The sequence below is a fragment of the Balaenoptera musculus genome, chromosome 4 (assembly GCF_009873245.2).
Source record: "Balaenoptera musculus isolate JJ_BM4_2016_0621 chromosome 4, mBalMus1.pri.v3, whole genome shotgun sequence".
Lineage (NCBI taxonomy): Eukaryota > Metazoa > Chordata > Mammalia > Artiodactyla > Balaenopteridae > Balaenoptera > Balaenoptera musculus.
In genome coordinates, this window is record NC_045788.1 from 47,328,674 (window position 1) to 47,354,372 (window position 25,699).

At 37.7% G+C, this 25,699-nt stretch overlaps 1 protein-coding gene across 11 annotated transcripts in view; it reads right to left on the reverse strand.

The window, feature by feature from the left end:
- Nucleotides 1-25,699, reverse strand: part of MECOM (MDS1 and EVI1 complex locus) — a 565,106-nt gene that overhangs the window by 20,956 nt on the left and 518,451 nt on the right. For 6 of the 11 annotated variants that reach the window (XM_036851210.1, XM_036851216.1, XM_036851219.1 and 3 more), the window contains 7 exons: nucleotides 25,480-25,582; nucleotides 21,639-21,855; nucleotides 16,331-16,478; nucleotides 14,868-15,024; nucleotides 9,174-10,530; nucleotides 6,678-6,765; nucleotides 1,028-1,054 (listed from right to left, as the gene is read on the reverse strand). In XM_036851210.1, the coding sequence (XP_036707105.1) occupies nucleotides 1,028-1,054; nucleotides 6,678-6,765; nucleotides 9,174-10,530; nucleotides 14,868-15,024; nucleotides 16,331-16,478; nucleotides 21,639-21,855; nucleotides 25,480-25,582 (2,097 nt within the window). The remainder of the gene's footprint in view (nucleotides 1-1,027; nucleotides 1,055-6,677; nucleotides 6,766-9,173; nucleotides 10,531-14,867; nucleotides 15,025-16,330; nucleotides 16,479-21,638; nucleotides 21,856-25,479; nucleotides 25,583-25,699) is intronic. The other 5 variants (XM_036851213.1, XM_036851217.1, XM_036851211.1 and 2 more) reach the window with 4 other exon arrangements.

Here is a 25,699-nt window from a genome sequence, read left to right on the forward strand (position 1 = left end):
TTGAGTGAAGAGGAGAATGAAGGAGTAAAAGCACATACACTTAGAGGAGATTTTGTAATATATGTTATTTACATATACTTCCATTGACTCAAGGTTTATTTGGTAGTGAAAACTAAATAAATAGTATTCTTTGTATCTTGATTAAAAAATAAAGTTTTCCCCTACTGATGTCAACTTACAACTGACTGTATCTGGAAACGTTAATTGAAGGTTGAGGGGGAGGGATAAATTGGGAGATTGGGATTGACATATACACACTGCTATATATAAAATAGATAACTAATAAGAACCTACTGTACAGCACAGGGAACTCTACTCAATATTCTGTAATGGCCTATATGGGAAAATAATCTTTAAAAAGCATGGATATATGTATATGTATAACTGATTCACTTTGCTGTACACTTGAAACTAACACAACATTGTAAATCAACTATACTCCAATAAAAATTTTAAAAACTTAAAAAAAAAAAAAGAAACTTGAGGAAATGGACCCAATGCTAAAGGATACATTCACTAGTTAGATAAAGATTTTTAAACATTTAGTCTTATGACTCCACATAGCCAGAACCAAGTTCTGCCCCGGGTTATATGAATGTGAATTCCAATGTCATCTTGTGTCTACACATAAGTTCAGGTTTTATCCTTTTGAAGGCTTATCATAAGCATCTTTAACATGCTGGTCAGGCTCCCCCAAATAATAGTTGTTTCCACTTAGTGACCCATCTCGAAGTCCCTTTTAACAACATGCTCCCAAGTGCCCAGAAAGAGTTCTACATCAAGGTATAATTACATGGAATGGGTCAGATTTAGAGAATAAACTTCTTTCTGTAAACAATTTATAGCACACTAAATGCCCAATTATAACTGAAAGCATTCTGCAACTTGACAAAGCTGGAAATCTATCTGCTAAAGCCATATCATTTTATGGAAAGGGCTCAGAATTCTTTGTCTGTATGGCAATCTATAAGTTGTTTTCCTTTTAATTCCACATTATTTTAGTCAAAAATATAAGTAGGAAACTTACCCAAGTTCTCTGATCAGGCAGTTGGAACTGGGAGCAAAATTGAAACAAAAAACAAAAAATTACTTCTGTATCAGTATCTTTCTTTATTGCAATCTATCCTTTGAGAAATTAACATTTATACTACGTAATTTTTGCTTATCATGTAACTATATCTTGAGAAAAAGCTTTGGAAATGAAAATTAATAATTTTATAACACTGCTCAGTTTCCTCTATTTACCTAAATTAAATTTTAGAATCATGGTTATAAACCAGAATGTGCTTTTTTCCAAGAAAGCTAAACACTACTTACTATCAAATCTTAAATAGCAAAGTAGATACTTCCTTTTTATTTGTTTCTACTCACTGCAAAACAAGATTCCTAAACTTTATTTTAATAACTAAAAATTAAGCAATTTCCTGCAAAAAAGATACAGTCTCTTGCATTTTTACAATGTTAGTAACAAAGAAAACAAGATATTTACTCAAATGTGAATCACTGAGTAACAAAAAGGTAATGTCCTTGGAAATAAACTGCTTGACTTCTACTAGGATGGGACTGAGGCCATCAGTAGCCCAAACACCGAAGGATATTAATGAAAAGAACTACAAATGTCGAGTTATTTATGACAATTTATGACAAGAATCAATGGAGAAAACTTCAGTGAGTTAGAAGCTCTATCAGAAAACACAAATGTTACATCTTTAAAAATATCATTTTGGTTGCTTAAAGGGGATATATCTTGCTTTCTTAGATTATGGTATCTTTAATAAGGAAGATGCACAGTTTTTAATGATGAAAGGTTTATCACAGAAGAAATCTAACACAAGAAACACTTGTTGAAAGCAAGAAAGAAGATGAAAGGCAAAAGACTTAAGTGATTTTCACACCCATATATAAATGATAACTTGGGAAAAGACCTTAGTCTTTTTCCCAGTTCCTTGGGATACAGTAGCAAGTAGACATTTTAAAGGAAGAAAATTCAAAAAACGAATGCATAAAGGACAGAAATGGAAGTAAAATAGAGTCTCTGTTGCAGATCAACACAAAGCCAAACATCTGAAAATGAAATATATAAATAACCAAAAATAATATTTAAAGTATAAGAAAATCAAACAAAGGAATAATAGCCAGTTTTATAATAGTATAATTGCCAAGTGATATCTATGGCAATTCAAATGAGCTATCAAAGTGAATGCAAAGTACCCAAAATGCAAAGTACCCAATGAAATGGACATTCCAAAGATCACATGGCAATATCATTTCCTCCCTCTCACCTCCTGTGGCTGCCATCTTCTTTTCAAAATTATAATCTGAGACTCCACAAGTAATTTTCAACCACATATTCAGGAAGAACCTCTATAGTGTTTATTTCACCCTTATATTAAACTAACTTATCTATAAGAGAAAAATAGAAAGCTAAATAGTCCTCCAGTGGCCCGACAGAGCAAACATACTTCTTTAAGAACTGAACTGAGAGGAATTTAGATCCTAAGAATGATAAAACCAGCATTTACCTTTTGATTTTGATGTATGTGTTCCTATACGTTTGATTTTTGACAAGGATTTGAAAAATATACATTATTCCAAAAGGCAGTAAGATGGCCTAATAATCTTTCAATAACATTTAATAAATATCCACTGAGGTGTTCGACTTTCACTGATTAGGCACTGTGCACTGGGGAAGGAGGAAGGCAGAATACGAAGACATACAAAAAATTGTAAAATCAGGCTTGCCCAGAGAATACCACTGCCAAGCATTTACATATCTATCTATTTATAGGTTTTCCCTGAAGCATCAAGAACATGTGGTCTCCTCTTTATTATTATAATAACACTGAGAAGTAGATAGGGTAGGTATTATTCTCATTCTGAAGATGAAGATACAGAAGGCCCAGAGGGACCATGTGATTTGCTCCGATATACTTTAAATGAAAAATGAAGCAGCGAATGGTCTTAACCAAGCACTTATCTAGCTACAAAATCATGGCAAGCCCTGGGAGCAGAGGCAAGTCCTTCCATTTTGGTTTCTTGCTCTGTGCCACCCTGATTGCTGCCCAACAAGGCAGCACCAACAACACAGTAAGCATCTTTCCAAGGACTTCTAGATACTTGGTATAGCCCCACCAAAGAGACTGGGTTCAGGGGATGGCAGGAGGGTATTTTACTGACACCCCTTTATATTCAAAATGGAATACTTCTGCAACCAATAATAATAAGAGCTTTTCCTCATCTAGGTCCTTCCATATGCCAAGCACAATGCTAAACACATTATGTACGTGATCACTAATCCTTGCAGCTCCCCTAGTAAGGCTGGAGGGGTGTTCCCATTACACTGATAGAGAAGGCTCGGAGATGAATTACATTGCTCAAAACCGAAGCATTTTTGTGAATAAGTAGGAAAGCCAGTTCTAAAGCAGTTATTTCTGGCCCCAAATCCTGGGCAGTTTCTCTTTGTTTTCATTTGTTTGTTTGTAGGAAAGTAGATCTTCAGGCTAGGACAGAACTGATAGAGGACTAGAAAGAACAAAAACATTCTGCTGAAATTTCAGAACATTTGAGGCAGATTTTCTGAAAGAACAGACTGGTCTGAACGGTTGGTGAAAACTGAGTGCCCCGAGCTTCTCTCAGGCTACGCTTTTTATGCCACCTGTATCCCACTGATATACAGCCCTTACACACGAAAATAGCCACCATGGTTATCAAAATAATGAAATATTTCTATAGTCGTTGGTAAATAGCCTCTGCCCCAACTACCCTGAATGTCCTCCTGCAGCCCTGGCCTCCTCCCAAAAGACCCTTCAGCCCACCAGTCAGCAACTAAAGCATGAACAGTTGGTGCAGCAAGGGCTTCCAGGACCCGGCTCCAGAATGGCAGGAGTCCATTCTGATTGATCGGTATTCATTACATATGATGTGTTAAATATCTGAGCATCACTGTTAGGTCCTGTTCTTATAGCAACACGCAGCAGCGCACAGCCCCCTATACCAAGACGCGACATTCTGGTGTGGGAAGAAAACTCTCTGCCACTGTGACTCCCACAGGCATATTTTCAACGGTCTGAGTGGGTGATTGCTGTACTCCAAACACTGTACATGCGCCTCATCTCTTGTGGTCCTTCATTAACTTTGGGAATCTTAAAACATAGCAGATATTCTTATATTAATATTATTTGATTAAAAACATGTATATACTATATTTTTTTATTCGTATTTTTAACATCTTTATTGGAGTATAAGTCTTTACAATGGTGTGTTAGTTTCTGCTGTATAACAAAGTGAATCAGCTATACATAAACATATATCCCTATATCCCCTCTCTCTTGCGTCTCCCTCCCACCCTCCTATCCCAACCCTCTAGGTGGTCACAAAGCACCGAGCTGATCTCCCTGTGCTATGCGGCTGCTTCCCACTAGCTAGCTATTTTACATTTGGTAGTGTATATATGTCCATGCCACTCTCTCACTTCGTCCCAGCTTACCCTTCCCCCTCCCTTTGTCCTCACGTCTAATTTCTATGTCTGCGTCTTTATTCCTGTCCTGCCCCTATGTTCTTCAGAACCATATTTTTTTTATTCTATATATATATATGTGTTAGCATACGGTATATGTTTTTCTCTTTCTGACTTACTTCACTCTGTATGACAGTCTCTAGGGCCATCCACCTCACTACAAATAACTCACTTTCGTTTCTTTTTATGGCTGAGTAATATTCCATTGTATATATGTGCCACATCTTCTTTATCCATTCATCTGTCGAGGGACACTTAGGTTGCTTCCATGTCCTGGCTATTGTAAATAGAGCTGCAATGAACATTGTGCTACATGACTCTTTTTGAATTATGGTTTTCTCAGGGTATATGCCCAGTAGTAGGATTGCTGGGTCGTATGGTAGTTCTATTTTTAGTTTTTTAAGGAACCTCCATACATGTATATACTATATTTACAACAGCTGCATGCACATGTAAAGGTATTGATAGACAAAACTGCCCATCTTCTGAACCAGTAAATTTACCTTAGCTAGCTAGAAATCTGAATTTCAGAGAAGATAGGGACCTTACACCCAACTCCCTCATCTGACAGGTAAGGAAACTAAGAGCCAGTAGACTGAGTCACTCAAAGACACTGAATCCCAGTGGCTTTTTTTTTCCCTCCCTTATACCATGTACCCACAGCACTTAATTTTGAAATGATTAGTTACTAGATTTTAAAGATAATTAGAATATGAAAACCACTTGATTTATTGTGATTAAATGTAGATAACTTTAATATCCTTATAAGCATTTAGTTAGGAAGTTATCAAGAGAGACATACTTTTGTGTAATATCTGACACAAAACGCACATTATGCTCAGTTTTATTAGCCCATGAGGCTGGCAAGTGCAATTTAGGTCAACCTAAATATGGAAAATAAGTACCCGATAAACATTTACTATTTTAAAACTTGCTTCTTTTCCATAAAATAATTTAATAAATTATGTCATTCCTTAGTCCTCCTACACAAAATGAATACTAACTGGAATATTTCTAACCCCTTTAATACTAAATCATATATTCTTTCAGTTTAAAATAGAGAGAATTTTTGAGCAATGATAGATTTCTCCAGCTAACCCAGAATATGGTATTTCAGCTCTCATACTTTGTTGTCCAGAATTTAGGAAAGTACTTTAAAAAATGAAGAAAGACGAGGTGGTGGCAGGGGGGGTGAACGGTGGGGGGAAAAGTCATATTCCATGATTTAATTTAATTAGCTCATAATGTTCTATAACACAGCTTGCACAGAATTCCACCAATTTTATTAGAGGAGCGTAATTTTTGGTTTGAATATATTGAAACAGAACAAATCAGTTAACTCTGTTTTCAAGCATTTTCATAAAAATTTTGCTTACTATCTATAGAGACCAAAGCTTATATCCTTAATAATAAGTAAACAAAAAATAAAATATCATTAAGAAACCAGACTCAAGATGTTTATATATTTCTTCTTTCAATACAATTCCCCACATTTTTATTGATACGTAAGTCAGCTTTTTAAAAAATGACCAAGTATTTAGGGACATAAAGATGAACCAGTTAGATAACGCTGCTTTGTATTTTCCTTGCCATGAGAAAGTGTACATATTTTGATAAATGGACACAACTCCATCCAGCAAATAGCTCTGTGTATTGTGGTGAATTCTTGTGCAATTACAGAATTTTGCTGGAATGCCCAGTGGTCTCTAGATAAATTCCTTCACCCTCTATGGTAACAACTTGTCAGGTAGACTCATTTCCTGTTTTTATCTGAGCACTGAAAGAACATGAACGACCTTCATGAGTTTGGGACAAGTAACACTACGATCCATTTCTTACTATCACAAATTTTTAAACATGAAAGGCAACTTCAATATTTAATTTCTCAGCTGAATTCTGCTCACTCTAAAGTACTCTTTGGCTCAGTAAGTAGTTAATAGAGAATAATTTAACAGCAAAACCATGTTGTTTTTTCACATAAATTAACTACTTTTTCTTTAAAGAGTTTGGGTTTTAATTCTGCTAGAATTTCCTGTGTTCTTCCACACCAGCGTCATAGGAAATCCTAGTGTTCTCAAGATTTCTTTCATTTCACTGCACCTGCTTTTCAGGATCAACAAGTTAGTTTACAAGCTTGAAGTCTCAAATTCAAAATACTTACTTGCGGGTGAAATAAGAATCCTGGAGAAGGTCTCAAGTATTTCTCTTTTAAAGCTTCAAGTGGGTCAGTTAGTTTTCTTTTCTCTACTCTGAAAGGTTAAAATTAGATTTTGGAGATGAATCAGTCTCATATATCAGTCCCTGCATACTCGCTGACATTTAAACAGCTAACAATAAAGCAAATGGTAGGTTACTGGGGAGCACACTAATAAAAATATAAAGACATCTGTTCAGTTCTTGAAGAATACTCCTGGCATTTCTAGACGCTCAGAGAAAGAAGGTCCTTTTTATAATGGAAAAATCCTACTGAATGACTAGTAATAATAATAATGAGGAAATTTTAAAAATGAAGTCATGAAATCAGAGGCTTTGGTCACAAATTTGTACCTTTCCATTTTAAATGTAGACAAAAAGTCTTGGTGATTTCAAAAGCATAAGAACAGGGTTCATTTTAAAAATTAAAGTCATTTTCTGTCAAGAAGGTGCTTCCTCAAATCGTCATCATATTTCTTCTACATTTGTGAATGTCAGCAAGAGAGTTTCTAAGCATACTACACACCCTGCTAGCCGCTCTCAGGCACAGGCATCTTCTTGTGGATACTGCTGCTGATAAACAGAGTAGGTGAAAGGGGGGTGGTAGGGAGAGGATGAGGAGCTTTTTGAAGGCAGGGAGAGACATTATCAAACTTATCAATATAGCCCTTCTGCTTTAGAAATGTTTGTCATTCTATTTTCTATTAAGCATATAGGCAATGACATCGTGGACTGAATTAATTTCCTTCACCAACTGTTGGTGATTTCCTTTTAAAAACCGTTAAATAAGTATATTTTAAAATAGAATCAAAACGAATAAAAACAGCTCCCACTTCTTGAAATTGTACGTATGCTATGTTTTACATTCTATTTCACTTATTGAAGTAGGTGCTCTTATACCCATTTTATGGATTAAAAAAAGTTTAAGACATGGGAAAGCTGAGATTTCAACCCAGGTCTTACACTAAAACTGGTAAGTTTAGGTCTTTCATGAGTTTGGTAAAATAACATGCCTAAAGCCTCAATTGACACTGACGTACCAGAGAGAAGACTGAGATTAGAGTTAGCAGGAGGGAGGTTAGGAGGTGATGGAGAAGAGTGGAATGGGTGTATGAAGGAACTGGAAGCCCATTGCCATTGGGAGGGTCTAAGAAAGAGAGTGTGAGAACTTATCTTCACAAAGGGCTGAGACATATCGCTGAGTTGTAAATACAACCTTACTGGCCATGTGTAACATACAAGCTACACACAAAATATGGAAGATTTGTTTTTCCTTCTTTTTCTTTCTCTGCCACAGAAATGAAAATATAATAATTGTTTAAAAAAAAAAAAAAACAGTGCCCAAGCATAGTAATGATGGCTCTGAGACATTTTTGTACTGTCCTTTTCTATGCCCCTTGTCATGTTCAAGTAACATACTGGCAATGTTTCCTGGTTAATGCACTTCAGTGCATTAAAATAAAGGTAGAAAAAGAGTTTGAAGGGAAAAGAGTTTGCAGCTGTGGTACCTATTAAGTCATAGGCACTCAAAAAAAAATATTGTTGAATGAAGGAATTGAACAAAACTGTCTCTTGATAAAAAAAAAAGAATCAGGCAAAAATATCAAATTCTCCCAGCTTAAATAAGTCCAATAAAAAATTATCCACATTTTCCATTAACTCTTGACAATGTTCACGATTTGAATGAGAAAGTAAATGTGAAAATTTGTGGTAATATTTAAAATACATCACAAATTAATTATTGTTATTCATACAGTTTGAAGAAGACTAGTTTTTAAAAGCTAAATCTTTCTGAATGGTCGAGTGTTACAGAGTACTGTCTAAGAGGCTTTTTATTAGCATATATTCTCCCCCCAAAAATTTTGGATGCATCAGAGGAAACTGGATAATGAAGGCATTAAACAGAGATGTGTTTTTGAAGCCGACCACTCACATTATATACAAAGCATTTTTGTGATTAATATTTCAGTTACATGGGGCTCCTAAGAGATTTATTTAGAAACAGAATAGGACCAGTACTTATTAAGGATGTGTTGGTAGGTTAACAGAGAGTAAACTCTTGCTATGTCCCATCTCATTCCAAATAACCTGACCCATTTAAGTACCCGCACATATTTGCATTAATCCTTCAGGAGCCTCATTCTTCCGTCACTTGACAACTTGCTTTAAATACGGCTTTCCCATATTTTCCACTTAAAAAAAAATGTGTTTAAAAATAAATTTATTGTCAAGGGAAAGAACTCTGTGGGCCTATTCCAAAACCCCAAATTCGGAGACATCCAAAAATAAGTCCAAACCTAATGAGTTGACTTTCCGAATAAAAAATGAACTCACCAGATCAAACAACTTTACTTTCTGCTTTATAAGAATAATAAAAAAGGTTTGTTAAAAGCCGTAACTTGATAGTGTGAAAAGTACCTTTCATTCTTCTGTCCACGTTTAGCGGTCTCCCATCCACCCTTACCTGTAAATAGGGTCCATGAAGAAAGGAGTGGGTCTAGCATGCTGTAAGGAACCATCAGATGCTGGTCTTGGTTCACCGTTGCCTCCTTTCTTTTCCCCAAACACGTGGTTTTTACGAGGCTCTGTCAGCTTGGTCCCACTGGCTCTACTCCTACTGCCCATACTTAGATCCAGGGGCTGGTCTTGGCTTGTGGCCGGCGTCACTGGAGGCTTGGCGGGTACTGGGGTCAAGGGCTTCTCGTCCTTGCGTTTAGTGGTGAGATCAAAGGGAGACTCAGAGCTGCCCTTCTGCAGTTTCTTTACTTCACTTGGTGACTGGGGTTCCATTTTCAAAGGTAACGATCTCAAGTCTCTATCAGGAAATGGGTACATTGATTGAGAGAATGCTGGAAAAAACGGGAGGGGAAACATGGAAGGGTAAGGTAAAGCTCCAACTTTTTTGTCTTGCAGCCCCACCAGTCCTGCTGAACCAAAGTATTTCTCAGCAATAGAAGCAATTGCCTTTATAGAATCATTCACAGCTCCTGATACCGCAGTCTGCTCCTCTAAAGATGGTGAGAAAATGGAATGATTGCTGTATTCTTTCTTATTATGGATTGAAGCCAGATTCGGAAGAGGGCTTACTTTGTCTTTGAACATTTTACCATTTTCTTTAAATTTCTCTTTATCACTTTCAATGTCACTTTCCAGATCAGAGCCCGAGGTGGTTTCCAGGTCACTGCCACTTGGCGTACTGACATCATCAAGGTCACTACTCTCTGACTGGTCACTGATTTTCTCAAGGGGCCTCTCTTCAGAGGACCTCTCGGGCTGGAGCTCCACTGGCTTATTTTCCCCTACAGGTGGGTGTTTAGATAGTGCCTTCAAAATATCCTGTGTAGCTGGCAGTATCTGAGGATGTGTCATGAGGGGACTTTGACTTTTGTTTGTCTGTTCAGTACTTGACAGTCCTTTAACAGGAGAGCTAGCAGGTATCAAAGGAGGCCTGTGGTACAAGCCGGAAGGAAACAGACCAGGGAAGCTAAAAGAAAATCCAGGAGCTGTTGGAAAGGTAAGACCAGCAGGATGCCTATTGGTGCCAAAATAGTCAGCAAGGCCCGGGTTGGCATGACTCATATTAACCATGGACGTTTTATCCATAGCTGGGGTTCCAGGAAGTGAAATGCCTTGGCCAAAAAATCCACCTGCCGCAAAATGGTTCTTGCCCTCACAAAACCTCCTGTGTTTATTTAAGGAAGACGTAGTGCTGAACATTTGTCCACAGTCTTTGCACTTGATTTGGGTTCTGCAATCAGCATGCATGCGCTTATGACGACAAAGGTTTGAAAACTGAGTATAGGATTTATGGCAGACCTCACCTGTGTGCAAACAACAAAAAAGAATCTCAGGCTTTATGGCAATTGCTTCTGAATTTAGCAAGTATCACAATTGGTTTACCCCAAATTTCAATTAGGAAGCCAGGAAAAGACGTTGGAGGCACCAAAGTGGGTGCTCCAAACACAGAAAACCCCGTTTCACGAGATTCCAAAGCAAGGCATCCAACCTGACAAATGTCTTGAGACAGCACAAATATTTCATATATATATAAATATTCTTTCATCCCCATTGCATAATATTTTGTATCATATTTGTGTATTTAAATATTTATTAAAAAGTCAAATTCCAGCATGCATTGATTTCCCACCCAATTACTACACTAACAGAATCCTTACGATTAAATTCTTAAGATGTACTAAACATTAAACAGAACAGGAACCCCTTTACAATTTTAGACCATTTAAAGAATTCTATATTGTAGGCATCAACACAAAATAAAACAGCCTTTCGCTCGACCAGAAACTTCACCTTTATTCCCTCTCCCCTTGGGGAAAAAGCCTGTGACTGCTCTACCATTATTTAATTTGTATTATATCATATGCTCTCATCATTCACACATCAAAGCCACACAACAATGCACATTGTGTATTCTGAGACATTTTTAACAATCATTTTCATGATTTGAGAAAGACTGACATAATTTACAATGGCGCTATTTTAAGCCTGCAAAGGAAACTAAATTGAATGTAGCCCATCCTGCATTGCTGGTTCCCATGAACTATGATCACGTCCTCTGACTTCCCCTCACACCAGTGGTTGTGCTAACCTTCCTGCATTTATGAAACCCCGTCCTTGGGAAACATGTCCACTTGTTGTCATATCTTCACGGGTTATCTCCGGGCTTGACTTCTATGTGGTACAGCCAACTACAGTAAGCAGGGGAGAGTGCGCTGAATGCCATAATCCAGTAAGAACACAGCAGTGGGTGCAGCTGGGAAATAACTCTCGTCCCCGAGAATTTGCCAGAAAAGTAAAACATCTTCTTCCTCATATATGTGTGAATAGATCTAAGTACATTTTAAGATGGAACTCCGTAACCCTTAATAATTCCTTTGCTAGGTAGGAATCTTACTCAATTCACGGCCTGGCAGGATTATAGTTTCCATTTCCCAAGCATCACACCTTTTACGTTACTTTAATAAAGATGAGTCCCCTTTATGTGTGAGCTTACTTTCATGCTTCCGTGCACGTTTAATACATGCAGAAACATGATATGCCTTGTTGGTAATTGTTGAAACCAATTTGTATAACAAATTAAATTGAAGACAAAATGCAACATTTATTTCTTTCATGTGACAACTGCCTTTAAGCTCCTAAGTCAAAACAATAACAATTTAAAAAGAAAATTCAAAGAAGATTTTATAGACCTTCAGTCATACAAAACTCATCCAGAACTTGGATTACCCCACACACAACCAAACAGGAAGTACCAAGTGATTCTATGTCTATTTCCTTTACTACTAACAATTAAAATGCATTGCTACACATATCAATGTGCTTAGTAATATTAAAGGAGCTTTCAACTGTGGAATGATTTATGACATTGTAGAGACTATATCATGCATTTTAATGGGAAGAGAAGATGTGAGTGATTTCTTTTCAAGTTATTCTACTGGAATATTGACCAGAGTCTGCTTTAAAAATATATACTAGTTAACCATATACAATAAATACACATACTGTTTAAATTCTTTGATACACTAATTAAAACCATATGAAGTAGAGGGTAGAAACATGAGACTTTCGCTAGTTATACTAATTCAGCTATGAGCAATAACAAGAAATAGTAAATAAAATATTGATGGAGTTATAAATGTGCACTCATTAAGAAAGTGACACCTCTCCTCTGGGCATTAAAAGGCGTTGAGAAAAGATCTCGATGGGTATTCAAACAAGGTATAAGTTTTTGAAAGGTTAGCAATGTTTTACCAAAGAAATGTTGCTCTCTACACTTCTTTCTAATAGCTGGATAGATTTAAGAAAATCAAGAGTAACAGAGGTGCATCTGACTTTCCTGGTTGTAGGCTCTGTTACACCAACGAATGGTGTTTGTATCAGGTCTCAAGAACACAGGATCCGGGATGTCTCCTTAGGCAGAGGCTTTGTTTTTCTCACTTGAAGATCTGGCCTGGCTCGCCACAAACCACCAGACCTCCAGGTAAGTGGCTCAATTGATGCTGCAGTCTATACTCTACTGTAATCTTCTCAGTAATAAGGAATTAAGCAGCAGTTAACATTGCATTTTTCTACTTATTAAACAAATTAAGAGGTATTTTGAATATATTCAGCCTATTAGAGCATGTGGTTTCTATTTGGGAAGGCTGGAGGTTTCTGTAAAGGCAGTGAGTAATTGCCTTAGCACTGATGACTCTGGGCTCAAGCTTGGTGGCACACTGTAATAAGAGACAGTTGCCATAAACACACGGGAGGGGGGGGGTAAATCGTGGTGTGTGGCCTTCTGGTGAGAAACAGATATCAACTCTAGGTGAACCTCCTCCACTCCAAAGTCTCCACACCAACTCCTCTTTTGTTCTGAAATTACACGGCTATTATTCACAATTACCCCATGGTCCTCTGTCAGATTTTATATTTGAAGAATGCCATCTGCTATTTAAATTTACCAATAATTACTGAAAATACATTCATGGGAAATAGTCTGCACAATCTGATTGGAAAGGGACACCCTATAGTGCTTTAAAGCAAAACACTTGATTTCAACACAATTAAAATTCCAGATCCCAGAATTTTAGATGATAGGAATGTCTATTTTCTGACTTTTACTTTAAATAATAAAGAAAGCATTAAATGGGTGATCGTAATTCACTGTGGTCAGTTTCTCCCTATTTTCCACCAAAACATGAGAAATTTATCAAAATTTATTTCTGAAAAATCAGAAATAAATGAACTATGGATGTCTGTAGCACTTGCAAGTACAATTTAGGGCACTACGACCTAGAGTCAGGAATGTCTTTTTGAGACAAGAAGTCTAAAATTTCCATTGTATACTTTATTTCCCATGACTTTCAACAGAGCTTCCTCAAGGGAGACTAGAGAGCACCCTTTTGTTTCTCTGTTAGTCCTCTTTACTCCACCAGGGAACAGAAGAACATATGAGCAAAACAGGATGCTAGGGTAAGCTGGAAAGCGAAAGAAAAGCTCTCTTGGTGCTTGGAAACACAAAAGAGGGCTGTGTAAAGGCGAAAAGGAGGAGCGTTAGTCTCTGGCATCTCCATGTTGGCACTGAAAATAAGGTTTTTTTCCATCGGGTCCTGTAGTAGTGTCTCATATACCTACTACAAACCATCGAATATTTGTCAGAGAAACTGTTTTGCAAGGGTTCCCAAGTCAGAGGTTTTGCCAACTCCTGAGTATGTTTCATCCAGTTCTGTGCTTATCTGGATCCAAAATCTGTCTTAAATTTTGTAACACAGCTCAGTGAGTCACTATGTTTATATGCCCAGCCGAGCAATAGATGAAAAGAAGTCCAGAGTCGTTGCCCAGATGGACTGAGAACAACTGATTTTCCATATGAAACATTTCAGCACAGTACAGAGAAGAGGGGTGGGTGGACAAGAGAAGCAAATGAGGGCTAAGCTGTACTTGTACTAAAGCGCTCTGTACAAGGAAGGATATTCTAAGTAGGTGGTCAGATTGGATGTCCCCTGGAAATACACTGCCCGTAAATCTGCTTCAGTGCAGTGGGTTATAGAAGCAGCCTGTCCAGCATCAAAGTGAAAATGTTCTGCTTTTCAAGTAACTGAGAACTACCGATCTGCAACCTGTGATCGGCAACAAAGGGTAGATTAAAGGGCATTTTATCCCACCCCCAACATACACACACACACACACACACACACACACACACACACACACACACACAGAGTCCTAATAAGCCTCCTTGCCAGGTAGGGTTCTTCTAGCTCTTTCTGATCCAGAACAGGTTTTTCTCACTTCACCTTGTTTAGTGGTATCTGCGATTTGCTGGTTTACAAAGCCACACACATTTTCAGGATGAGACAAATCTCGTTGTCTCTATTAAATCCCACAACCTGGGGAGGCTTCCTTTACATTACTTAACGACTTCTCTACCTGTTATTGATTCCATCTAAAAGAAAACACCCCAGGCATCACAGACAAAACACCATAGATCTGGTTATAAAAGATTTTCTTGTAATAGAAAATAGCCCAACTGGATGAGACCATGAATCGCTAATTCACAGGCCCCCCTCATGGCCATGCGTGGCCCACCCTCCTGATCATAGTGCCTTTTGGATAAGAGACAGATGCAGGAAGGAGGGCTGGAGTGTGAAAAACTTACAGATAAAGGGCTTCACACTGCTGTGGATGTGCTTGTGTTGTTTGAGGCCCGACGAAGTGGCAAACGTTTTGCCACACTCCGGGCACGCGTGGGCCCGGGCACCAACATGCTGAGAGCGGATGTGCCGCTGAAGGTTGCTAGGGTCCGTGAAAACCTGCTAGGAAATGAGTACTGATTAATCAAGAAACTTAATTCTAGGACACAAGAAAGAAGCCCAGGAATAACTCAAGAAGGAATTCTGTGTATGTGTTTTGTTTTCATTTGTTTACCCAAAGACCGAAAGAAAGTCGTATTTCCAAAGTGTCAGCCTCTCTAGGGTCAGGACTTACAAATTATTCAGTTTTGTACACTTAGCACAAAGTACCCGTTGGTATCAGTTGAACAAAATAATTAATGGCATTATTAGAGCATATTCAAGGGTTTTTTGATCCTATTTAGAGTGAATGGAGTTGGATAATAAAATGCAGGCCATGACATTATTAAAAAATGGTGTGCTATTTACACCCTTTAAACAAAGACACACTATGTACAAAATTGGGGGTATTTTGACTAAAGTATCCCAAATCTATTCAAGGAGTTCCCCTAGGGCATAAATTCTAACACAGTGTTTCATTAAGTTACCATTAAGCTAAAATCATTCCTTCGGACATGGTACGAAGAAACCCAACCAAACGAACAACAAACAAACAAAAAAAGAAATAGGAAAAAGAAAAAGCTACCCACACAACAGGGAGCAAAACATCTCTAAAGATAAGGTCAAATGTCCCAATTTCCACTGGCATGAGAAAAGATATTCAAATGTTATGAAAAGTTTTTGGAAAGAGAAATCAATTTTCATGACACCAGGACATCTTTTAGTTAATTGAGAAACATGAAAATTCAATGATGTGAATTGCCGTTCCCGTAGTTCAGAGTTACGGTCAAGGTGAAGGGCTTTCATTTCACTCTTACGTTGTTCAGCCCTGGCCACTAAGGCACTACACTTTTAATTAGAACCGGGTCATAATTTATGGTGGGGACTTCGGTGGAAAAATCTGCAAATGTAGGAGTCTCCCATTCTTTCTGAATAGGCATTCAGAAACGTTATGGGATTTCCTCAGAAACTGATCTTAAAAGAAATTAGCAATGTGCATTGGATACAATTTTCATTCTCCATAAGCCTATAAAACAACCCCACGCTGGAAAGCCAGTAGCGGAACCAGGAATTTACCAAGGATGTCTGACACTTAGTTCTGGAACTCACCATCAAGCCTTGCTTCCTCCCTTACAAAAATAAAAGGATACCCACTAAGTGTTTCTATACACTGTACTAATGCCTTGTAGCACACAACACTCCGTCTACTTTTCTCAGGATATTTATAGTTTCCCCTCTCAAGGCTTGTTTTTATATACCGTGGCAAATGATGGATTAAGAGAGAGCAGGATGACACAGAGGGGCCAAGTAGTCTACAAATTCACTGTACCTTGGCACAGTTCTCACATTCATAGTGCTTTCCACTGTCATGTGACATCTGGTGGCGGATTAAATTGGACTTCCAGTTAAATGCCTTGGGACACTGATCACACTTGTATTCCCTCTCTTCAGTATGTGACAACATGTGTTTCTCCAAGCTGTTAAGAGAACAATTGATTTAATAGGACATGGTGACCAAGAACACATTCATAAACAGAACGTCATTTTATTACTAATCCAACTGGCAATTAAAGAAAGAAGAGGGAAAGGAGTTGAGCCGGAGAAGAAAGAGAGGAAACAGGCTTGCAACAGACAAAAGTACATTTTATATTCCCTAGACTATGTCTCTCAGCCATACAGAGAAGTACCCCTGTTGTTAGGAAATAAATCTGATTCAGCTAGCAGAGTTTAGGTGCCAATTTAGGGGAATGATAAACAACTAGCGATTTGTCCAGTTCATTACACAGTTCTAGCCGCAACATGTATTGCTGTTACCCACTTAATTCAAACACAAACACTCAAATAGAAAACATTAAGAAAGTGCTTAAGAACATGCAGGAAGCTATTCTAACGTGTATAACCCTTACATTCAAAAAAGCACTTTTATTCCTACTCAAATCACCATATGGGAAAGTGAGCTGTAAGCTAACTATTCAACAAGCAACTTCCCAATACAACCAATATAATGGATGGTCAGACAGATGGACCGATGAATGAACATGTATGCATATAGACATAGAAGTAGATATAGATAGAAACATTATCTAGAAAAAAATATATATGTATATATACTATAACCTAAGATTATATATATACAACCTATGAATTAGGGAGGAAAGAAAAGTGTATCATAAGTGGATGCACTAGTAAAGCCCCTCAAAAGAAAAACAGGGTTAGAATTTTCTCACAAGCATAGCTTCTCTATGTTTTAAAGCTTAGACTATTTTACCTTCTCAAATGTTTCCTTCCCTCTCTAAAATTTGAATATGAAATCTGCATGAATATAATGAAAAGTAAATATTATAGATAATGGATTACTGTGATATTCAGAAGATGTTTGCAACATTTCTGTTAATTAAACACACACACATAACACATTAGGATACTACTCCCAAATAAAGTAACCAGAGCTCCTCAGAGAAATAGCCTGTTTCAAATGTGAAGCATGAAATACACAAGATGGGCCTTGAACGTCTTGTTACGGCAAAAAGCAAGAGAGTTATAGATTGTGTCAAAAAAATTAGGGTGCCAACCTGAAGAGACACCCACTGACTAAAGATGGGGAAATTTAAGCATCAGTAAGAGTAATAATCTCATCTTTTAACGATAATGATACTCAGAAACAAACGGAACCTCGCCAGTTACCCCAGGAAGATGCTGAGAAGCCAAATCATTATTCTGGAAACTAGTAAATAAAGGGAAAAACTCATGCACATATCCTGCCTTTCCTATACGAACTGTACTTCAGGGTGAGCAAATAAACAATGAGGGGAAGTTTCTCTGCATAGAATTAATCCAGATAATAAATAATGAAAGAACGGGGGAATTAGAATACATTCATTTTGCAGCCCCTAAAGAATTAATGAATCTAGGCAATCCATTATATGCCTCCTGATGGAAACAAATGATACCATCAATGAGGTATTCTTCCTAAAATACTGAGCCTAAATCTGATCACAGCTTGGGATGTAACTATGAGTATACAGGAAACAGAGGAGATGGAGAAAGACGTTAAACAATACCAAGGGGATATAATCAGCAGAATACAGACTGGAGGAAATGCTACAGGAAAAAACACTCAGTATCTTCTGTATATAAACTGTAATGAGAAAGAGGGAGAGAGACTTACTGGCTTTGACTGGGGGAACCTATAAATTAAGAAATATAAGAAGGACGTCAACCAATTGCCATGATGGACCTTATTTTGATCTTAATTCAAACCAGAAAACTCTAAAAATAATGAAATGACTGGGGGGAATTTGAACACTGACCGAATATTTGACAGTATTAAGGAACCATTATTTTTAAAATGAACTTACGTTTTACAGTCCTTACTTCCTACAGACACATACTGAGCTATTTATGAATAAAATGACATAATGTCCAGGATTTGTTTCAAATAATCCAAAATGAGTATAGCTGAGACAAGATAGGCCTCGTGTGATCATTACTGAACCTGAGTGTGTGGGTGCTGTTACACCGCCCTCTCTAGTTTTGTGTGTATTTGAAATCTTCCATAATAAAAAGGTATTAAAAAAAAAAACAACTAACTACCAAGCATGCGAGCACTGTTTCTTCCCTATATTTTATTTTTCTGTGAAATGAACACCCTAAGTTTGAGAATCAAGTAAGACCTCTGTGTGCCTAGAATATGTTATCCAGTGTTTGTACACACCATGTGCGTGGGAGTGTGTGTGAAAAAATGATATGCCCTTTCTCATATCTTGATAAATTAGAAACACCTTTCCATATTTTTCTCCTCCTCAGTTTCCTCCTTCCACTTCTATTCTTATTGGCACATGAACTTATTTTTCCTGCCCTATGAGTCAGTCGACTTGGTAATGCTATTCTATTTGAGCACTAGTGGCGATATCTCTGTGAACAAAAGGTACCAGGAGAGTACAGGTGTGTGGAGTCACAAGAACGGCCCTATCTTTATCTACAATATGTAATCCTCTGTTTGTTACACAAGTTGAAATGTTAATCAGAGAGTTAAGAGAAAGATATCAACAATGGCAGTTAACATTGAACTGAGTCAGGGACATCTTCCAAAATCGTTGTACAGATTGCTATTTGTACTACTGTCTTTAGCAAACTATCAAGGCATGCCATTTTATGGCATATATTATATTCCAATATGCATCTCAAATCATAAACTCTGAAACCTAGTGGTAAAAGATTGTCCTATACATTGAGACTTTTTCTTGCCTCCTAACTCCAAGGGTGTGATATTGTTTTAAGAGTATAGTACATATCACAAAAGGGGGAAAAAGATAGCAAAGTAGGGAAATTTTCTTTTTTTTTGCTTCTTCTAATCCAGCATAAAACCCATATTGTTCCATGGAATGATCAGCTGTCAGCTAATCAGTGATAGACAATAAAAAGGCAAGTGGTTCTTGCAAAAGCAAATGTTCATTGCTTTCATAAACACAGAAGTATCCAGTCAGTCATTAATGAAACTTCACTTTTCATAGAATTTTATCCCAATTTATAGCCTTCTGGGTTCTTTACATCTTTTGCATATCAACCTTTGTTTCTCGCCCCCTTTTTTTTTGGAGGATGGTATTCTTTTCTTAATATTTTACACAAAAGATACAGAACAGAATAATATATCATGTCAAGAAAGGAATTCTTTGTTCCTTTTTTAACAAAGGAATTTGTTTAACGTATAAAACAATATCGGTTTCAATAAAGTGGAAAATATTCAGGGCACATAGGTTCTGCACTGGCTAAATTATATAACCCAAAATATCACCTGGATGACTGATATCAGGTCGCATAGTGACATGTTATATCCATCTGGCTGAGCTACTGAAAAGTGAGTTTTGAGGGTTCATCCAATGCCAGATAATTAGGTTTCCTTATTTTTTTCTACTGAATGTTTGACTGAAGGAGCTAAATTGACAGTTGGTTTTGGCATTAAGTAGCATTGACTCAGGCTTAATCTTATACCTAGTCAGAGTAAGAAGTTTTCTCCACCTAAGAAGTATTGTTATACACAACATTTTAGCGTTCAGTCTGTCAATTTTTGTTTTATAATGCTGTCCATTATTTTTGATAACAAAATAGAAGGAAATATACTTACTCTCTGGCATCAGAGATATGGCTTTACAGTATAAGTACTTTTCTTACCTGCTGGTATTTATTTAGTAGCAGGTAAGGAAAGTATTTTCATTTTGGTTTTTAATTTGGACGCAATGTATTTAGGAGACATACTGTGACGGTTTTTGATTACAAATCCATGTTTTACCAAACATACATAACAGATTTATTCTCTATGTGGGTTTATATTAAGTAGTAAAGATGAGTTTAAAGGGTACTGGGAAAACCCTCTTAGCCCCCAAAATGTTTTCTCTCTAATAGCTAGATTAAGCCTGAATTTTCAAAGCTAAACAGATTCATTCTTTTGACTCAGTCTCCTCAAGGAATGGGTTATACTTGATGCCTTTCTGGTCATCTATGCATTAAAATGGAATGACTACCATATGAAACCCTTTCCTACGAGAAGAGAGATGTGGGGCAATCAACAGAGGTGAAAGGAGAAAGAGGAAGAGGAGGCACTAAGGAAAGAAAGGAAACAAAAAGGTAAATTAAAAGAGGTGAGGTGTCCAAGACAAACTGTGAGTAATTCACATCCTTGACTAAGGCCGGCTGATATACTCCCATACCCATTTAAACACGGTGTTTTTATGTTCAGTTGAAATTCTGAGTATAGGTTCCAGATTTAAAAGCAAAGTAATGAATACAATTATTAAAATTGTTTGTGGACCAAGGCAAAAACCATTAGGTAGAAACAAACAAACAAACAAAAAACTTATTAGCTGGTTAAACACCTTTCTGATCTGAAAGACCATTTTGTAGCATAATTATCACTACACTTTTCAAAACATAGGTTCCAGGGTTGTTGTTTTCTTTAACAGAAATTTTAAAAATGTTCTTGAATTAAATTCAAAGGGCTATGAAATGTTAATATTATCACTGAAATATGATTTTCGTTTTGTTAAAAATAAGTATTATAGAATTATTTCATTTAGATCATGTTTACTTTTTCCCTTTTTGAAAATTCAATATTTTCTTCACTGAACATGCTTCTCTTATTCTTTTATATGTGTGCAGTTTAGATAAATAGTTGAAATTAAACCCATAGATTACACTGATCTATCAAAAGACTACTTATCTTTCATTAAGTAAGTACCAGCACAGTCTCTTTTTTATCGTCTAAATGTTTCTAGAGGGTCGCTTTTCTGTTTGGTGTATAATTAGATTAATTAACATCATCGTTGCCTCGTCTACTCTTGATACCTCCGCTAAGTTACGTTTTACTATAATGTTAAACTTTCAATTGCCAATAACCCTCCTTAAATAATAAAAGTATTATTTTCTATCTGGCATCAAAATAACTAATTCTAACTTCACTGAAAATATTTGACAGGTGAGAAGTTCCAGGGGAAAATGATTTCCGAACGTGTGACTAACACATTTGTCCAGCTCCTTGCTCTTCCAAATTTCCCATTTGCATCAATTCTGAAAATTCAGCATAAACATTTTGCTGTAGAGTAAATAAACACATTTTTGTAGTGCAACATGCCATGCCTAACCTTTGCAAATCGGGAAACACTTGGTCACATTCCTTACACTCCTGAATTGCATGTATCTCTCGGAGATCATTTTCACTGTCGAGTTTTTGTTGAAAGTCCTCCTCTACCATGGAGTATGCCGAGTGGGGTGTGCTACACGGGAACTTCTGGTGATCCGCTAGTTCAGCCTTGGACTCGAAGAGCTGGTCACAATCCTCACAGCGGTACTGCCGTTCTTCTGTGAAAATAATTCAGGTGTTATCAGAACTAGGTGATCAGGGAGTGCCACCACACACTGGCAGTTCTTATCGAATTATGGAAGACATAATAGAAACTATTTGGTTGTCCTTTCCACCACTTCTATTTTAACACGGATTAGAAATAGTAAATGTAGGGACTTCCCTGGCGGTCCAGTGGTTAAGACTCTGCACTTCGACTGCAGGGGGCACGGGTTTGATCCCTAGTCGGGGAACTAAGATCCCGAATACCGTGCAGTGTGGTAAAAAAAAAGAAAAGAAAAAAAAGAAATAATAAATGTAAAGAAGCCAGGACAAAGCCTACAACAATAACAGAAGTGATTGCTGTGGCTCCCGTATATAGCTTTCTTATCAGATAAAACTTTATGACGAAACGCTTCCAAGGTTTAATATTCACAGGATATTAAAAGTCATAATGACCGTTTACTGAGCATCATTATGTCCTCAACCCTGTACATGGATTATTGATATTCCTAAAACCTGACCGTGAGGAATTATATGTCAGATTTGTATCCCAATTTTCAGATGAGGGTATTGATGCTCAGAGAAGTTCAGTAACCAGTCAGGGATCATAGAGCTAAGTGGTTATGTCAGACTTTGAACACATCTCCGTTCCACACCCTTCTCGCTGTGCCATGTTACCTGGACGGGACATGGGACAGAGTCCCTATCTGAGCCGTACTTAAGCCTGGCTAATATCAATAAACTTGGAAATGCTTTAACATTCGTCATTACTTATAATGTGACACAGCATGATTTTAGCACTTTTCTAGGCTCATTTATGTTCCCTCAGGGCCAGTGCTAATTGGCATGGCTTTGTTAAATAGCCAGCATATCATGCATTTGCACTTTAAATCACTAAGGTAAATAAATGGTAATAGTGGGGACCAGAGATAACAAGGCTATGGAGTGTCAGGTAGTGACGCCATTGTTTCTATTCTTTTTGTTGGAATAGCTTTCAGCCCACTCATGAGGCCATACTATGCACTGATCACACAGATATCATCACAGAAGTCCTGCAAACAGCTCACAATGCTGAAAGACACAGAGGACAACAACATGATACATCATCCCTGTGTTACAGACCTGCAGCCAGGACCTATATCCAGTTATTCATTGACCGAATGTTTTTGAGGGAATGTTTTAGTCACCTACTGAATGTGAGGCATTTTGCTAGGAAATGAATACATAAGAAACCCAAGGGGATACACATGTGAACAACTAGTATGATACATCTTATGACAGATGCATGCACAGGCCTAAGTTAGGAGCCCAGAGGAATATGCCAAATCCATCTCTCCTGAGGGAGAGAGGTTCAGCGAAGATTTTGTAATGAGGAAGAATCAGCCAGGTGAAGCAGGATGAAGGAAGACATTTCAGGCGGTGGGAATACCATGGACCAATGACGAAGGCAAGAAAGAGCAGGGCAGGCTCGTGGAAAGGCAAAGCCGTAGTAAAGTGTGACAGGTTTATAGGGTGCATGTAGGAGAGGAGTGGGAAATGAAGTTAGAGAGGGTAGCAGGTCACTAGGGGCTTTTTAGGTCCATGCTAAGAAGGGTACAGAAAGCCACTGAAAGTTGGAATGCCCCATTGCAGCTTGAGAAGCCAAGCAGAGAGGTCAAACGGGTCGCTGCTGCAGTATACGATACTGGTTTAGTTTAAACTGAACCAATAACACAGGGGCCAGAAAGGTAAAGAAATTAGTATGTAGATTCAGTAGGGTTTGTCACCTTTGGACTTGGTTAAAGAAGAGGGAGCTATTTTAAAATAAATCACCTCAGCTGTAAGACAGGTTTCTCAATAACATAAACTAGGTAATGGAAACGTTTCCTATAGTTTGTGACGCTATTCACATGTTTAAGAGCTAAATTTAGGATCTCAGCCAGCAGTCTGAACACAAACAACCTCCAGGCCTATGAAAAGGCATAGGCTTTAGAGACAGCAAGACCTTCGTTTGAATGCTGCCTCTACCACTTTCTAGCCATGTGGTCTTGGCCAATTTACTTAGCCTTATATGGCCTCGTTTTCCTATCTGTATAATGGAAATAATTCCTTTCTTACAGGTTTGATCTATGTCTAGAAGACTAAATGAGACACTAAATGGAGAGCATAAAATATCTAGCATACAGTAGGTGTACAATGCATGTGTTTTATTTTCTCTTTTCTAAGAAACATTAAATCCTAGAAGTATGAAATACAAATCACCATGTAAACATTATAAACATTATATTTAACATATCGGGTATATGTATGGATATGGGTATGACACATTGAAAATGAAAAGCAACCAATGGGTTCCAGAGTGTTGTAAAGGCAGGTAATTTAGGAATGGTAGCCCTAAAAGAAAAATAGTCACCTCTATTTAGGCTTTTCAGAATAGTACGCTAACCATTTATATTTTAAAAAAATAATTGTTTGAAAACCTTTTTAGAGCAAACATTCACGGATGAAAGATGCCTTGTACCAGAGACAGCCCAAATTAATTGTTTTTTTTTTTTTTTTTATCATCTGAGCACTCCCTACTGTCAAAGAGCCCTTTCCCACTGGGTCAGGCTCCCCATTCAGGCTCAAATTCTACCAGGCTAGTTGACAAGTCTGGGTTTCTGAGGCCATTGACTTGTCACAGTTTCCAAGAAGAAAACAAGTTCCAAAAGCCTCCTCAAAATACAACTGGTATAATCTACAAAGAGGCAGAATGCAGCTCAGCCAAAGGAGAAAAATGTTCAAGTAAAGAGCCAGCCAATAGTGGTAGCTTTCTTTGCAGGAGCTGCAGATGCAGAGGCTGAGGTTCGCCTGTTTGGAATGCCAGAGACACGGGAAGTGGAGCCATCCTCACCTCTCACTGGTAACCCTTCCCAGTGGTCCTTCCAACTATAAAAACACTCTAGAGACACCACTAGATTATGCTAAATCAAATCACATTATATGAGGGGAGGGAAACAGGAAAAAGAAAGAAAACAGTCTTAAACGCTCATCCCAATGATACAAATCAACACAAATAAAATTTCCTTTTACTCTTACCTGAATATACATCACTAGTAATTATAATTCTTTTTGATTCCCCCCTTCATTAATTTAGACTAGGTATCTGACAAATACAAATTCCTCTGGCTCTAAAATTTCCTCATCTGTACTTTTCTCCCAATCCTCATCCCTCCAGCCCTCTCCCATATGGTCATGCTGGCTAGGATTTTACTCAAGTAGAAATAATTTTCCCAGTAACAGAACATTAGATGGGAGAAACAACTGCTAGATATACAAAAGCCCAAGACCAAGCTCCCTGAAATGACTTTTGTACAGTGAAAGGACTCTCACTATAGTCTGAGGCATTGACAAAAGGTTTACCTATGTGGTGTCTCAGTCCAAATATTCAAAATTCCCCTGACCTCCATTTCAGAGAAGACCTCTGCTTACTTTAGCTTCACCGTAATATTAGCCAGATGTCATACCAAGAAAACAGCGACGCTATGAGAAGGAATTTCTTAAAACTGACATTGACTACCCAGGGAAACTAACAAGTACCAAGTGTGATGGACCCTTTGGCATATGCTCCATCACAATCTCCAAATGAGGGTGGCGCGGATGGTGGCGGGAGTGGTACTAACCGTGGATATCCGGTGCCATAGTGTCATGGGGATAGTCTTCACTCTTCATGAGCAGCAAGAGCTCCTCTCCTGGTGCGATGTCTGCAACTACTCTATAAAATATCTTCAAGAGACAATGAAGGGGGGGGGGGGGGGAGAGACAGAGAAGTGACTATTAAGAAAGGGCAAGATATACACGAAGATAACTGTACATTTTCCCATACCTTAACAAAAATATTCC